The 14,773-nt window shown below is 52.2% G+C and overlaps 1 protein-coding gene across 1 annotated transcript in view; it reads left to right on the forward strand.

Moving 5' to 3' along the window:
• The window catches only part of SPTBN4 (spectrin beta, non-erythrocytic 4), a 104,757-nt gene that overhangs the window by 70,666 nt on the left and 19,318 nt on the right, over positions 1 to 14,773 (forward strand). Inside the window, exons 22-27 of the mRNA XM_035118507.2 lie at positions 2,632 to 2,856; positions 5,579 to 5,668; positions 6,693 to 6,971; positions 8,223 to 8,353; positions 10,800 to 11,004; positions 12,660 to 13,037. Of these exons, the coding sequence (XP_034974398.2) occupies positions 2,632 to 2,856; positions 5,579 to 5,668; positions 6,693 to 6,971; positions 8,223 to 8,353; positions 10,800 to 11,004; positions 12,660 to 13,037 (1,308 nt within the window). The remainder of the gene's footprint in view (positions 1 to 2,631; positions 2,857 to 5,578; positions 5,669 to 6,692; positions 6,972 to 8,222; positions 8,354 to 10,799; positions 11,005 to 12,659; positions 13,038 to 14,773) is intronic.

The following is a 14,773-nucleotide window of genomic DNA, read 5'->3' on the forward strand; positions in this document are numbered from 1 at the left end:
AACCTGAATCCGCTCCAGAAGTCCGTTTGACTTCCAAAATGTTCAAAAACCAAGGCACAGCTTCTGATTGGTGCAGGCGTGCCGGAAACAATAGCTGACAGTCACATCGGAAATTCAGCTTCTGAAAAACGTTTGAAAATCAGAACGTTTCCGGGTTTTTGCCGTTTGGGAACCAAAGCGTTTGAGAACCAAGGTACCACTGTAATCTCCAGACTCTGAACTTCTGACGGTCTCTTGAGATGTGCTGGAAGAGCGGGGGGGGGGGTGTCTGTATATTGATGGCCCCATACTCCACGTCCCCAGGTGACCCCTCCTGGCGTGAAGCTTTGAGGGGCTGTCCCTCCATACAAAGAAATGGCTTGCCAAATAGACAGCTAGCATCTCAAGGATGAGGGCTCCAGCCCAGCCTCCTTCCTGCCACGCAAGTTTTCTGCGTTGAAGGGAAGTGAGTGATCCTGTGTGGATCCCTCTGCGTGGAAAGCTAGTGCTGCAAGGAAGAAAGTGGGCCCTGGAGTCTTTCTCCCTGAGATGCTTCCTTTCTACGCTTTAGTCCAGGCATCCCCAAACTTCGGCCTTTCAGATGTTTTGGACTACAATTCCCATAATCCCTGACCACAGGTCCTCTTAGCTAGGGATCATGGGAGTTGTAGGCCAAAACATCTGGAGGGCCGCAGTTTGGGGATGCCTGATTTAGTCTCTTTTCAATCTCTCTCTCTTGGTGGCCATCACAACCTCCTGTTTTCAGATCTTGGGTAGGGCTTGGCAGCTGAATTGGGGGGGAGGGATGGGGCAGGAGAGAAACAGCTGCTGCTTTGGCTGCACAGGGGGTCTCTCGGGGGGGGGGCAGATCCTGCCCTAACCCCTTCTCCGCAAGGTTTTCTTCAAGAGAGGCTGGGAAGAGGGTAGGTGTTTTTTTAAAAGTTTTCCCTTTGATTTGTGGGTCCGTGAGACTGCACACACCCCTGCAGTGGGTGGGGTGGGGCTCTCTGTCAACACCAGGCAAAGCCAACCCTTTATTTAGCCCGGGGAGGGGCACTTCTGAATTTAAAAAGTCCAATCCCTCTTGCTTTACCGAGCTGAAAACTGGAGCCAGTGGTGGCTTAGTGGCGAGACTGCAGGAGAAGGAAGACCTGGGAGAGACCAGGGTTCAAATTCCGCCTCCACCCCTGGCTATGAAGCTCCCTGGGTGTGACCTCGATCTCATTCTCTGCCTCTCAGCCCAGCCTCCCGCACAGGGTTGTTGTGAAGATAAAATGGGGGGGGGAGGAGACCAGGTATGCTGCCCTGACCCCCCCTTGGAGGAACAGCTGGGAAAGAAATGCAATGAAGAGACAGTCGAGGTCAGAGACCCAAGCAGTTGCAGGGGGGGAGGAGTAGAGTGGGTGCCTCTCGGGGGTGGGGGTAGGGATGCTGCTTTCCCCTGGGGCTGTGGGGGGCCTGGGCCTTGCTTCCCCCTCCTCCCCTTGGAAGCCACGCGCCATCTGGGGAGGGTGAGGGGCAGCCCAGGGGGCTGGCCGGCCAGCCGCCTTCCCCCCCCTCACACCAACCTCTCCCTTTTCCCTCCCCAGCAGCCCCCGGCAGGGCAGAGGCGGCCATTGCTCATCACATCCTAGTGTGCGGTTTGTCTCATCACGCTGCATGGCGGTACGGTAGCCCTTTTCTTTGACTCCATCTGTCTCGCCTTTTTTGCATTTCTGCTTTCCTTTCCCCCCTTTCCCCAAGGAGATGATGGAATGGGAGGGGACGGACGCAGAGACCCATCTCCTTCCCCCTTTTCCCCTTGTTTCTCCTCCATCTGGTTTCTTCTTTTTCTCATGTTTCCCATGAACTTTCGCCAGCTGCCAAGAAACGCTTGCCTGCCTGCCTGCTCCCTCCCTCCATGGCGCCAAGCCTCCTTCCCAACGTGCTGCGCTTGGTAGTCTGGGCTCGGTGGGGGGCAGTGGTAGCACCGGGGCGGGGCAGAGGGACATGGGCCTCACTCAGGATGGTGGCCGGAGGCTCCCCTGGTGAATGGGTGCCAGGAGAAAAGGCTCTTGAAGGTTGCCATCTATACCACTCTTCCACCACCCCCAAGCATGTGGGTCAGCCATTGTTCAGCAAATGCACCGGCAATGGCCCTGATCCTGCCGCTGTGCAGACAGACAGGGGAGCTTGGAGGTCCAGGTTGCTCCGTAGGTGGAGGAGGGGACAGCCGCAGGCTTCCGTCGTCGTTCTCCGGGCATCTGATTTTAGGGGCCCTGGGATGAGCAGATCCCAGAGGGTGCTGAGGATTTCTGCTCAAGACCCTGCCTGCCCCATGGCTCCCAGGGAGGAGGGGGGATGCCGACAGCAAGTCAGGCTGGCTTGGGCTGGGAGTGCAGGTGTGCCCTGAGAACGGGGCGGACGCCTCCCATTTTGAGCATGCAAACAGGAGCCAGGGGCAGCCCTGGAGAGAGAGAGACCCAGCCCCATAGAAAAGAACCCGGCAGAGAGCTTGGAGGAGACGGGGTGTTTTCCCTCCTGCCTTTTGCCTGCACTTGCCTCTTCCTAGGCTTCCTGGGTGGGCGGCCACTGGCGGAGCCCCTCCTGGCCCAGCCCAGCCCCCTCCTGTTTCTCCTCCTCCTCTTCCTCCTCCTCCTCTCTGTCTTGCAGACGATGGAGACGCAGGTGGAGGAATGGTACAAGGAGGTGGGCGAGCTGCAGGCCCAGGTGGCCACCCTGCCCTTGGAGGCCACCAGCAAGGAGATGGTGGACGAGCGGCAGAACGCCGTGGGCACCCGCATCGTCCGCCTCATCGAGCCCCTCAAGGAGCGCCGGAGGATCCTGCTGGCCTCCAAGGAGGTGCACCAAGTCAGCCACGACCTGGAGGACGAGATCGTAAGTGGGGCACGGAGGGAAGGGGGCAAATCTGAAACCAGGAGGGAGGGAGGGAGCACTTCCGATTGTGGGGATGTTCAGGAAGGCGGGAGGATATATTGTTTGTTAATATCCTTCCTAACTTGCGCTAGCAAGTTCTATAACTTAGCAGAGTTTTACATTCCCCTTTTAAACACACAGCAGGTAGCTGGTTGCAGGCTTGTTTAAGCCTCTCAATATTAGGTTCCTGGTAAGTCCCCTTTATATCCCTCTTAAAAGAATAAACATGCCACCATCTTGTGTAAAGTATATAAAAGTAACTATGCACATCCCTGCAGGGAGGAGCGGCCCCAGGTGCATTGGGGGCTCACAGCCTTTGGGGTTGGGGGCAAAGGCTGCTTCCTGGGGGCTTTGGAGGTTGAGCTTGTATGATGGAAGCTGCAGAAGCTGCAATGGCACCACCAAACAAGAAGCACTGACCACGAGGGACGGTGGCCTTTGTCAGGACTGCCTAGTACAGAGATCAGCAAACTTTTTCAGCAGGAGGCCGGTCCACTGTCCCTCAGACCTTGTGGGGGGCCGGACTATATTTTGGAGGGGGGAAAAAATGAAAGAATTCCTATGCTCCACAAATAACCCAGAGATGCATTTTAAATAAAAGCACGCATTCCACCCGTGTAAAAACACGCTGATTCCCGGACCGTCCGTGGGCTGGATTAAGAAGATTGGCCCGGATCCGGCCCCCAGGCCTTAGTTTTCCTACCCATGGCCTAGTAGCACAGTCCTGTCACATCTTCCATGGAGGTTCAGTTCCAAGGATTCCGCAAAAATCACGTATACCCCCAAACCATTGGTGCCACCCTGGGGCTAGTGGGGGGGGGAGAGAATTCCTCCTACTCCCAGAGCCCGAGCCCCGAGTCAGATCAAGGCATTTTGCTGCCTGCGGCAAAGACCAAAATGGCACCCTAGGGGAGGATGTCCTGCTCCGTGCGCAGGGTCTGGGAAGCCAGGGATGCTCTTGCAAGATCTTCTGGGAATCTCCAGTGGCCCTGCAACATCTTGCGTGAGCATCTCGAGCAAGGCAGAGAGCCTTGCATAACCCAAGCAGACGCTACATGAACCGATCTCTCTCCGCCTTGCTGGGATTTAGTGTGGAAATGCTCAGGGTGGCAGGAGAGGATATATTGTTTATTAATATCCTTCCTAACTTGCGTTGCTAGTTCCTTTACTTTGCAGAGTGCATTCCCCTTTACACAGCAGATAGCTGGTTGCAGGCTCGTGTGAGCCTCTCGTTTTTATACAATTCAGTCTGCCTCAGATTGAATTGTATATTCCTGCATGGGCGTAGGCAGGGGGGCAGGAGGGGGCAATTGCCCCCCCTAGAAGCAGAGCCGCTGGCCAGCCTGCCCTGCTGCCCACCCAGTGCCGTCTCCCTTCTCCCTGGCTGGCTGTGGGGCGGGCGGAGGGCAAGCCCCAGAGCCGCGCAAGTAAAGCGTTTGGCTGGCTTTCCCTCCGCCCGCCCCACAGCTAGCAAGGGAGAAGGGAGACGTCCCTTCTAGCCAGCTGGCTGTGGGGCAGGCGGAGGGAAAGCCAGCCAAACGCTTTGCGCGGCTCTGGGGCTTGCCCTCCGCCCGCCCCGGCGATCGCAGAGGGGGAGGAGGGGATCGGAGCAGCCCGATTTCGGGCTGATCCTGGCGCCCCCTTGCCCCTGCCGTTCGAGGAGGGGGAGGAGGGGGTCGGAGCAGCCCGAAATCGTGCTGCTCCGATCCCCTCCTCCCCCTCCGCAATCGCTGGGGCGGGTGGAGGGAAAGCTGGCAAGGGAGAAGAGAGTTTTCCTTGCCCCACTGTGGCCCCTCCCCCGCCCCTTGGTCCCGCCCCTTGGTCCCGCCCCTTGCCCCCCCTAATTTTCATACTGGCTACGCCCCTGTGTTCCTGGCAAATTCCCTTGAATCCCTCTTAAAAGAGTAAAGACACCACAATCTTATTCAAAGACAATAAGAGAAGTTCACATCCCTGAAGGCAGGCTTAGTTACAAATATGTGCATGTGGATCAACCCCATATGGGGGGATAATCCCAGTACTGTACTTCTGCTAGCTGAGAGATAGCAGAGCAGTCCTAGCTAGAAGCTGGTCAAACGAAGAAGGAAGTCAAAAAGAAAGAAGGGTGCCGCGGGACTCGTCCTTTTGTTACCTGGACAGGTGAGATCATGCCCACCTCTAGTCACATGCATAGGAACGGTGCTCCAGCCAGGAGGAAACAGGAAGTTTTTGCCTGGCTGGAGCACTAAACATTTCCCCACATGTCTTCTCTAGCATTACAAGGAATGTTGTCCTTGACTGCTCTCGGTAGATGCCATCCCACAGAAGCAAGCTTTCAGGCTGCACAGGGCTCTTCCTCAACTGCTCTCCTGCAGCCACGTAGAACCAAGGGGCAAAAAAATCTGGGTTGTGCAGGCTACCGGGCTAGTTTTCCACTTGCCAGCCCCCGCCCCCACAAGCCAAGGCCAAGCAGCAGGGAGAGGAAGGTGGCCAAGTTCTCTTCTGGAAATAGAGCCGTTGGGAGTAAGGTGTCTCTTGTTGGAAGCGACGAGTCTCCCCCAAATGTGATGGGACCTCTTTGCACCTTTGCTTTTGGTTCCGATGCCAAGGGGGGCTGTCCCTCCTTCACTTCTGTTGATGATCCCCATTAGGAATTGTACTAATGGGGGGGGCACTTTTGTTTTTCTCCCTGACATGCTTCTAGATCTGGGTTCAGGACCGGCTTCCCTTGGCCACGTTGAAGGATCACGGGAGCAACTTGCAAACGGTCCAGCAGTTCATCAAGAAGAATCAGGTGTGGTGTGAAGAGGAAGTCATGGGGGGCAGAGTTTGTGGGAGGTGTTGGGGAGCCCCCTCTCCCCAGGATGGGGGGGGAGAGAACGATGGGGAGGCCCGTTTTGTCCTGGATGTTGCCATGGCAGCCTTCAGAAAAGCAGGGGCTGGTGGCCTAGGAGAGCCCCAAACTCAGAGGTGCCGCTACCATCTGAACAGTTCCTTCTGGGCCATAGAGAGACAGTGTGGTGTAGTGGTTAGAGCAGTGCCGGATTTACATATAAGCTGAACAAGCTATAGCTTCACGCCCCACTCTCTTGGGGCTCCCCAAAAGTGTCCTTCAAGACCTGCCTCTCAGGGCGCCCACAGACAAGGGTCGGATTGACGTATAAGCTAAGCAAGCTCTAGCTTAGGGCCCCCCTCTCTTGGGGGCCCCAAAAATATAAACTGGGTGTACATTTCCAAAATGTAAGATAAGAAACAAACAAAATAAAACCTACATCCAGCAACAGTGTTTTGTGTTGTGTGGGCTCCTGGGATGTAAGTCATGGGCCCCGCCTGCTCCCTTAAATATCCCTGGTTTGCTCCTTTCTATATATAGGGTGCCTACATTCTGCATGGACTGGTTGCAGGGCATCCTGTGCAAATGGCTTGAGATACCTATTCAATCCATAAATTACCATCTAGCATATATTCAACACAAAAAACAGGGACAATTTGTTGTGGACAAAGGACAGCTGGACATAGAAAGGGCCCCATTCCCTTCAGGAGCTGAGGGCCTCATCAAACCTCAATCCGGCCCTGGGTTAGAATGTTGGATTAGGAGACCCAGGTTCAAATCCTCCCCTTGGCCATGACCTTGTGGGCCGGTCCCTTACTCTCAGCCCAGCCTACCTCACAGGGATGTTGTTGTGGGGGTTAAATGTCTAAGGGGAAAGAGCCACGAAAGCCACCTTGAGCTCCTTGGAGGACCAGTGGGGTACCAGTGTAAACATTAAAAACCCTTGATAATAATTTGAAAGCCTCTCCCTTTTCCCGGTCGCCAGAACCTCCGCCGAGAGATCCAGGTGCACAAGCCCCGCATGGACGACGTCCTTGAGCGCGCCCGGGGCATCGCCACCATCAAGACCCCCGAGGTGGACCCCGTGCGGCTGCTGCTGGAGAAGCTCTCGGAGATGTGGGGCGCCCTCCAGGAAGAGGCCGAGCAGCGGCAGCACCTGCTGGACGCCACCTATCAGGTGGAGCAGTTCTATTTTGACGTGGCCGAGGTGGAGGCCTGGCTGAGTGAGCAGGAGCTCTTCATGATGAACGAGGAGAAGGGCAAGGTGGGGAAAGGGCAGGGGGAGCGGGGAGGGGCCTGGGGATGCCCACATTTTGGGCCGGGGGAGAGGCGGGTAGCTGCGTTGGGCAGGCCGAGTCCCCATCCCTTGGTCCGGGACGGGATAAATTCACGGGGCTTCTGGGAGGGGGGTTTGTGTGGGAATGTTCAGGGAGGCAGGAGAGGATATATTGTTTATTAATATCCTTCCCAACTTGCGCTAGCAAGTTCCATAACTTAGCAGAGTTTTAAACATTCCCCTTTAAACACACAGTGGGTAGCAGGTTGCAAACTTGTTTAAGCTTCTCAATATAAATTCCTGGCAAGAGCTCTTATTGCTCTCTTAAAAGAATAAACACGCCACAATCTTATTTAAGATACTGGTATATCAAAGTAGTTTACTCACAGCATCATCAGTTCACAGATGGATCCCTGAAGCCAGACTTAGTTACAGAAGTGCAGTGGGCCCTCTAGCTAGGTTCCGCTCTGGATACGTAACTTTCGGGTTACGAACGCGGCAAACCCGGAAGTGTATACTTCCGGGTTCCACTGCCCGCACATGTGCAGAAGCGTTCAATCGTGCCACACACGTGTGCAGAAGCGGCACCTCTGCCTATGGACTTTTCAGGTGGCGGACGGACCCCCAGAACGAATTTAATTCATATCTGGAGGGTCCACTGTATATACATATGAGTCTATCCCATATGGAGATAGTCACTTCGAAAAGCCAACAGAGCATCTCTGGCAAAAAAGAAGAAGAAGAGAGCTGTTGCTCCAATGATGAAGTCCAAAAGAGAGGAGAGAGGGTGCTGCATGCCTTGTGCTTTTGTTACCTGGACAGGTAAGGCCACGCCCACCTCTAGTCCCATGCAAGAGGAAGTATGTCCCAGGCCCAGGAGGAAACAGGAAGTTTTTGACTCGCTGGACCAAACATTCCCCCGCATGTCCCCTCTAGGAAAACAAGGAATGTTGTAGTTGACTGCTACTTACGTATCACATCCCACCATTTGCTCTAGCGCTCGAATCCTGCTTACAAGTTTCCCACTGTGCAACCAGGACGTTGAGCTCTCTATGGTCCCCCCTTTGGCCTGATGCAGCATCCGGGCTCTTCTGATGGAACCTCCAGCCCCAGAGGCAGTCTATCTGGATTCCTCGGCCCTTAAGGATCTCAGGCCCCTTGTGTGAAGAGGAGGCTGGGCTGGGTGGGCTCCCCTCTGGCTCTCCCGGTGTCCTTACGCCCCTTCCTCCATCCTCTCAGGACGAACAGAGCACCCTCCAGCTCCTGAAGAAACACCTGATGATGGAACAGACGGTCGAGAACTACGCCGAGACCATCGCGCAGCTGTCGAGACAGTGCCGGGCACTGCTGGAGCTGGGGCACCCAGACAGGTAGGCTGGCTTTCCCCACCACCACCGCCTTCTCCACCCACCCCAGTTCACCCTAGCCCCCTCTCCACTAGGGCTGGGCAAGATAGTGAAATATCCTCCATTTGAAGTCCATATCATGATATTGGTTTCATAAATTTTGACCTGGAAAAATACCATATTTTCCCATGTGTAACATGCCCCCATGTATAAGACGCCCCCTATTTTGGGGGAATCAAAATTTAGAAAATGGGGGGAGGTTGCCAAGGCTTGTTAATATTTCTTGGGGGGAATGCCTACAGTTGTTGAGCTTTCTTAGGGGGGGGGGATTGCACACAGTTCATGACCTATATTTTGAGGGGATAATGTCAAAATTCGCTCCCCTGCTGGAATACAGCAAATAACCACAAAAAACCCCCTACAGTGGTACCTCGGAGGCGTTCGCTCGCCGAAGGGAAGCTTCTGCGCGTGCGCGAAGCGGTGATACAGCGCTTCTGCGCACGCTACACAGATCGCTTCTGCGCATCCGACGCCGCGGAACCCGGATGTAAACACTTCCGGGTCCGCGGTGTTCGCTCTCCGAAGCATCCGTAAACGGAGGTAGTCATAAACCGAGGTTCCACTGTATTAGCTACCCGCCAATCACACTCCTGATTGCAACAGCTGCAGCCAATAGACAGCAGCCCTTGACACAGCCACCCAATCACCGCGGACCATCTCGGGCTCACAGCTACAACCATTCACTCATCGCCCCTCAGCATGACCCTCATATAAGTCGCCCCTAACTTTTGAGGCTGATTTTGGGGTCAAAAAACCTTGTGTTATATATGGAAAAAATATGGCGTATCACGAATCATGATGTCTCTGTGTGTGCTGTGCAAAAATCACAATGTGGGATAAACCACCAGTTTCTGCAGCCCCGTTCACTCTCCCTGCCTCATGCGGGGGGCAGCGAATCTGAAGGGCAGGTCTCTGCAAGTCATGATGTGGGAAAAACCACAAAGCCAGCCAATAATAATAATAATAATAATAATAATAATAATAATAATAATAATTTATTTATACCCTGCCTATGTGGCTGAGTGTTAAAAACAATACAGCATTAAATATTAAAAACTTCCCTAAGCCTCTGCACAGCTCCATCCCTATTTCAGACATCATGATATATCGGCATATTGCGATGTTTAGCTGGTGATGTATCACCATGTTGGAAACTACCGTATTTTTCCGTCTATAAGATGCCCCTGTGTATAAAAGGCCCCCTATTTGGGGGGACTGAATTTGAAGAAAATGAGGGGAGATGGCCCAAAGTTGTCGAGCTTTTCTTAGGGGGGATTGCACGCGTGCCATCGCCCCAGCAGGGCGTTGCTGGGGGTTGGCAAAGTGGGCAGCCACTCCCCCCATGCCACTGCTCCCTAGAGCGTGCGCCACCAACCAGCTGGCTGGCGGACGTGCAGCTTCTCCCCCCCCCCCCTGCTGGCAGGCAGGAAATGCTCCCTAGATTGTTTCCCGCCCGCAGCAGCATCGGAGGAACGCCACTTCCTCTCATAGCTGCATAGCTGCCAAGTCTCCCGTTTTCCCCGGGAAACCCCTGTTTTTACTTACCTTTTCCCGGTGGTCCCCCGTATCACTTCGTCTCCCGTTATTTTCTCCTGCCGGCGGCCATTTTTTTTCTTTCTGATTTGCCCTTCTATGGGCAAAAAAAAAATGGCCGCCGGCGGCTCCAAAAGTCGCATCTATGCATGACCGGAAGTGCGTAGATGCGACTTCCGGTGTTGGCGGCGGCCATTTTGGTGCCCATAGATGGGCGGGGCGACACCGGAAGTTGTGTCGACGCACTTCCAGTCATGTGTACGGTAGAAGCTACTTTTGAAGCCAGCGGTGGCCATTTTGGGTGCCCATAGAAGGGCAAAGCGACACCGGAAGTTACGTCGACACAACTTCCGGTGTCACACGGCTGCCGGTCCCGGATTCTGCAGTCCGGGACTTGGAAGGTAAGCATAGCTGCCAAGTCTCCTGTTTTTCGCAGGAAACCCCCATATTTTAAACTGTTTTCCACTGGCAGCCCGGATTGGGAAAAATCCCATAAATACCCCGGATTTCCTACCTGCCAGGGAGGCTCCATTTTCGGTCCTGGCGCCGCCCGGTTTCCGGTGCCCATACATGGGTAGCGCGGCACCGGAAGTAGCTTCTACGCATATCCGGACATGCGTAGAAGCGACTTCCGGTGCCGCGCTACCCATGTATGGGCACCGGAAATCGGGCGGCGCCGGCACTGGAAGACATGCGTAGAAGTGACTTCCGGTGCCGCGCCGCTGCTCCCCCTCCAAGCCACTATCCATGTATAGGACGGCCCCAGTTTTTGGACATGATTTTTGAGTCCAAAAACCTCATCTGATACACGGAAAAATGCGGTATATGTCACCCGGCCCCCTGCTGCCCTCCCCTCTGACGGGCCTTTTCCTGCCAGCGAGCAGATCAGCCGGCGCCAGTCGCAAGTGGACCGCCTCTACGTCTCCCTGAAGGACCTGGTGGAGGAGCGCAAGGCCCGGCTGGAGCAGCAGTACTGGCTCTACCAGCTGAGCCGCGAGGTGGACGAGCTGGAGCACTGGATCGCCGAGAAGGAAGTGGTGGCCGGTTCCCCGGAGCTGGGCCAGGACTACGAACACGTCACGGTGAGACAAGGGGACGGACGGGGCCCCTCTGCACTCGGGGAGCTGCCCCCTGACCGCTGCCTCCTTCTCACTTTATTCGTATTTATCTCTTTCGTGAGAATATATTTGCTGCTTGATTGCAAAAAAAGCGGTTCAGAAGAGCAGCTTTAGTTTGATTTATACAGGCCTTATGAAATGTCTTAAATATTTGTCCATTTATTTATTTTCAACAGATTTGTTGCAGATTCATGCCCAGCCGGATGGGCAGGGTATAAATCAGGCATCCCCAAACTGCGGCCCTCCAGATGTTTTGGCCTACAACTCCCATGATCCCTAGCTAACAGGATCAGTGGTCTGGGAAGATGGGAATTGTAGTCCAAAACATCTGGAGGGCCAAAGTTTGGGGATGCCTGGAATAAATAATAATTTATTTATTTATTTATTTATTTATTTATTTATTTATTTATTTATTTAATGTAAGTCTTACAGACAGAAAAGCAAAGGCAGATATGTAAAAATTAAGGGTCGTGTTCAGCTAACTTTTATTTAGAGTAGACCCATTGAGACCAATAGCCATGACTCACTTAAGTCCATTAATTTCCATGGGTGTATTTTGAGCAAAAGTTATTTGACTGCAACTCTCTGTGTTGTATATGTCTTGCTATTGTTATTATTATCATTATTATTTTTAAGCCTAGTGCTTTTGCTTAACTGCAGTGAGCATGTACAGAGTGCCTTTCTCTTGCAGCTCTGCTCCGCTGGCAGCACAATTACAGCATCCAGGGGACAGAGGACTTGCAGTTTCTCTGTCTAGTTCCCCACCTGGCCCCGCTTTGCACTTCAGCTGCAATTCCTGCATTACAGGGGGTTGGGCTGGATGAACCTGGGTGTCCCTTCCAACCGTACAATGTTCTTCTTCCCCTTCAGGTTCATTAAATGTTTGTGACTTTCGCTTAATTTATTTTCCCCAATTTTGTTAATCTTTTAATTAAATGCTCTTATGTTCTTAGCACTTATTTGTACCATATTTTCTTTCCAATTTTACCTGACACTTGATTAGTTTCCAACTTGTTCTTTCTTGATCTTTACATTTGTTTTCTTAATTGTAAGTGTTTACTCAAATCCTGCTGATCAGTCCATTTCTTTACAGTATTTCTGTAGATACAGCATGAACGATTCCCAATCCTTTTTAATGTTTCTACTACCATTGTCTCTTGAGTCTTCCCGTGAGTTTTGCCATTTCTGCGTATTCCATAAGTTTGACTTGCCGTTAGGGCGGTTCATAAAAAAACCTTTTTTAAAAAAATGCCTGCTCCAAAGGTCTTACCTTACTACACTAGGGATTATATGAAATTTCATGCATATCAGTTAATTTCTTGACCCTGCTCCACTGAACTGAAATTTCAGCCTTCACGTCATAGGAAAACGGCCAAGTAAACAGCTATTTTTGTGGAGGAGGGTCAAGATATTAACTGATATGCATGAAATTTCAGGTATAGCTATATAATCCCTAGTGTAGGAAGATAAGACCTTTGGAGCAGGCATTTTTTTTTAAAAAAAAAAGTTTTTTTATGAACTTGCCATTCTTCTTTCGTTGGTATCTTGTCCTCTTTCCATTTGGGGGCTAGTAAAATCCCAGCGGCTGTTGTACCATACGACTTTCCGATTCCCCGCAGCTGCTGCAGGAGAAGTTCACCGAGTTTGCCAGCGAGACGGGCAGCATCGGGAATGAGAGGATCTCGGCCGTCAACCAGATGGTGGACGAGCTGATTGACTACGGCCACGCCGACGCCGCCACCATCGCCGAGTGGAAGGACGGGGTGAACGAGGCCTGGGCCGACCTGCTGGAGCTGATGGAGACGCGGGCCCAGATGTTGGCCGCCTCCCATGAGCTGCACAAGTTCTTCAGCGACTGCAAGGATGTCCTCTCCCAGATCGAGGAGAAGAAGCAGCGCCTGCCGGAGGTCACGGCTCGCGAGGCCAAGACGTCGGCCGGCACCCTCCAGAGAATGCTCAGCTCCTTCGAGCACGACGTCCAGGTCTTGGTGACGCAGGTGAGGCAGTGTGTGTGTGTGTGTGTGTGTGTGTGTGTGTGTGTGTAAGGGGGAGGCCCCAGGCACATCCTGTTGTGGTTGTTTAGTAGTTTAGTCATGTACAACTCTTCGTGACCCCATGGACCATAGCACGCCAGGCACTCCTGTCTTCCACTGCCTCCCGCAATTTGGTCAAACTCATGTTCGTAGCTTCGAGAACACTGTCCAACCATCTCGTCCTCTGTCGTCCCCTTCTCCTTGTGCCCTCCATCTTTCCCAACATCAGGGTCTTTTCCAGGGAGGCTTCTCTTTTCATGAGGTGGCCAAAGTATTGGAGCCTCAGCTTCACGATCTGTCCTTCCAGTGAGCAGGTTTGGTCTTCTTGCAGTCCATGGGACTCTCAATGAGTCTCCTCCAGCACCATAATTCAAAAGCATCAATTCTTCGGCGATCAGCTTTCTTTATGGTCCAGCACTCACTTCCATATTCCCAAATTCACAGCCTACATTTATTTATTTATTTTGTTTATAATAATTTGTATTAGTTTTACATATAATCACATTGTGTAACATCATATCTTCTTTTTAAAGCTCTTTGGCTCAAACTGAGCCTATCGACTTCCCTCCTTCCCGTCTAGTGGTATACAAACTTAAATTTTGCATCTTTGCATTTCACTTCCTTTCCTATTCTTGTTATATCATTACCTAAGATATTACATTACTCAACCTGAATACAGTGATACCTCGCTAAACGAACGCCTCTCACAAAGAAAAACCCGCAAGATGAAAGCGTTTTGCGAGTTTTTTGAAGACTCGCAAGACGAAGTTTCCTATGGTCGTGCTTCACAAGACGAAGCAGGGAAGGAGCACGAACGGGAGAGCGCCCAACCCGTCTGGTTGGGCGTGCGAACGGCTGCTGGGGAAGGAGGGAGGAAGCCTCTCCCTGGCCCTCCTCCTGTTTCCCCCTCCCCAGAGTCTTAAAAATGTCCGGCCGTGGCGGGTGAGTCGGCACCTTTTTTTGCGCTTTTTTTTTGCCCATAGGAACGCATTAATTAAATTTCAATGCATTCCTATGGGAAACCGCGCTTTGCAAGACGAAATTTTCACAATACGAAATGACTCGTGAAACGAATTAATTTCGTCTTGCGAGGTACCACTGTAGGTAGTAATTTCAACTTACAAATCTTCTGATAACCCTGCTAGTGACGTTAATTGCTTACAGTTGTCTTTCAAATATAAATATAAATTTATTCCAGTCCTTTTGGAATGCTTGGTCTCGCTGGTTCCGGATTCTTCCCGTCAGTTTCGCCAGTTCTGCAAAGTTCATCCTCTTCATCTGCCACTCTTCTTTTGTTGGTATTCCATGCTGTTTCCATTTTTGGGCTAGCAGAATTCTTGCTGCAGTTGCTGCATACATGAAGAGTTTTTTTTTTATCTTGTCTCGGTATCTCTTTACCCACTATAGCCAATAAGAAAGCTTCTGGTCATTCGCATCATACCTTTAAAGCAGCGCATAGTTAGCCTATGGAACTCGCTGCCACAAGAGGCAGGGATGGCCACTGACTCGGATGGCTTTAAAACAGGATTGGACAAATGAGGTCTACTCCGGATGGCACGGTTGGAGGCAGCAATTATTCCGAATCCCAGTTGTTGGAATCCACTATGTAGATCATTTCCCAAAATCCCTTTACCTTTCTGCATTTCCACCACACATGGTACATAGTTCCCTCTCTTTCTTTACATTTCCAACACAAGTTG

The sequence above is a fragment of the Zootoca vivipara genome, chromosome 6 (assembly GCF_963506605.1).
Source record: "Zootoca vivipara chromosome 6, rZooViv1.1, whole genome shotgun sequence".
Taxonomy (NCBI): Eukaryota; Metazoa; Chordata; class Lepidosauria; order Squamata; family Lacertidae; genus Zootoca; species Zootoca vivipara.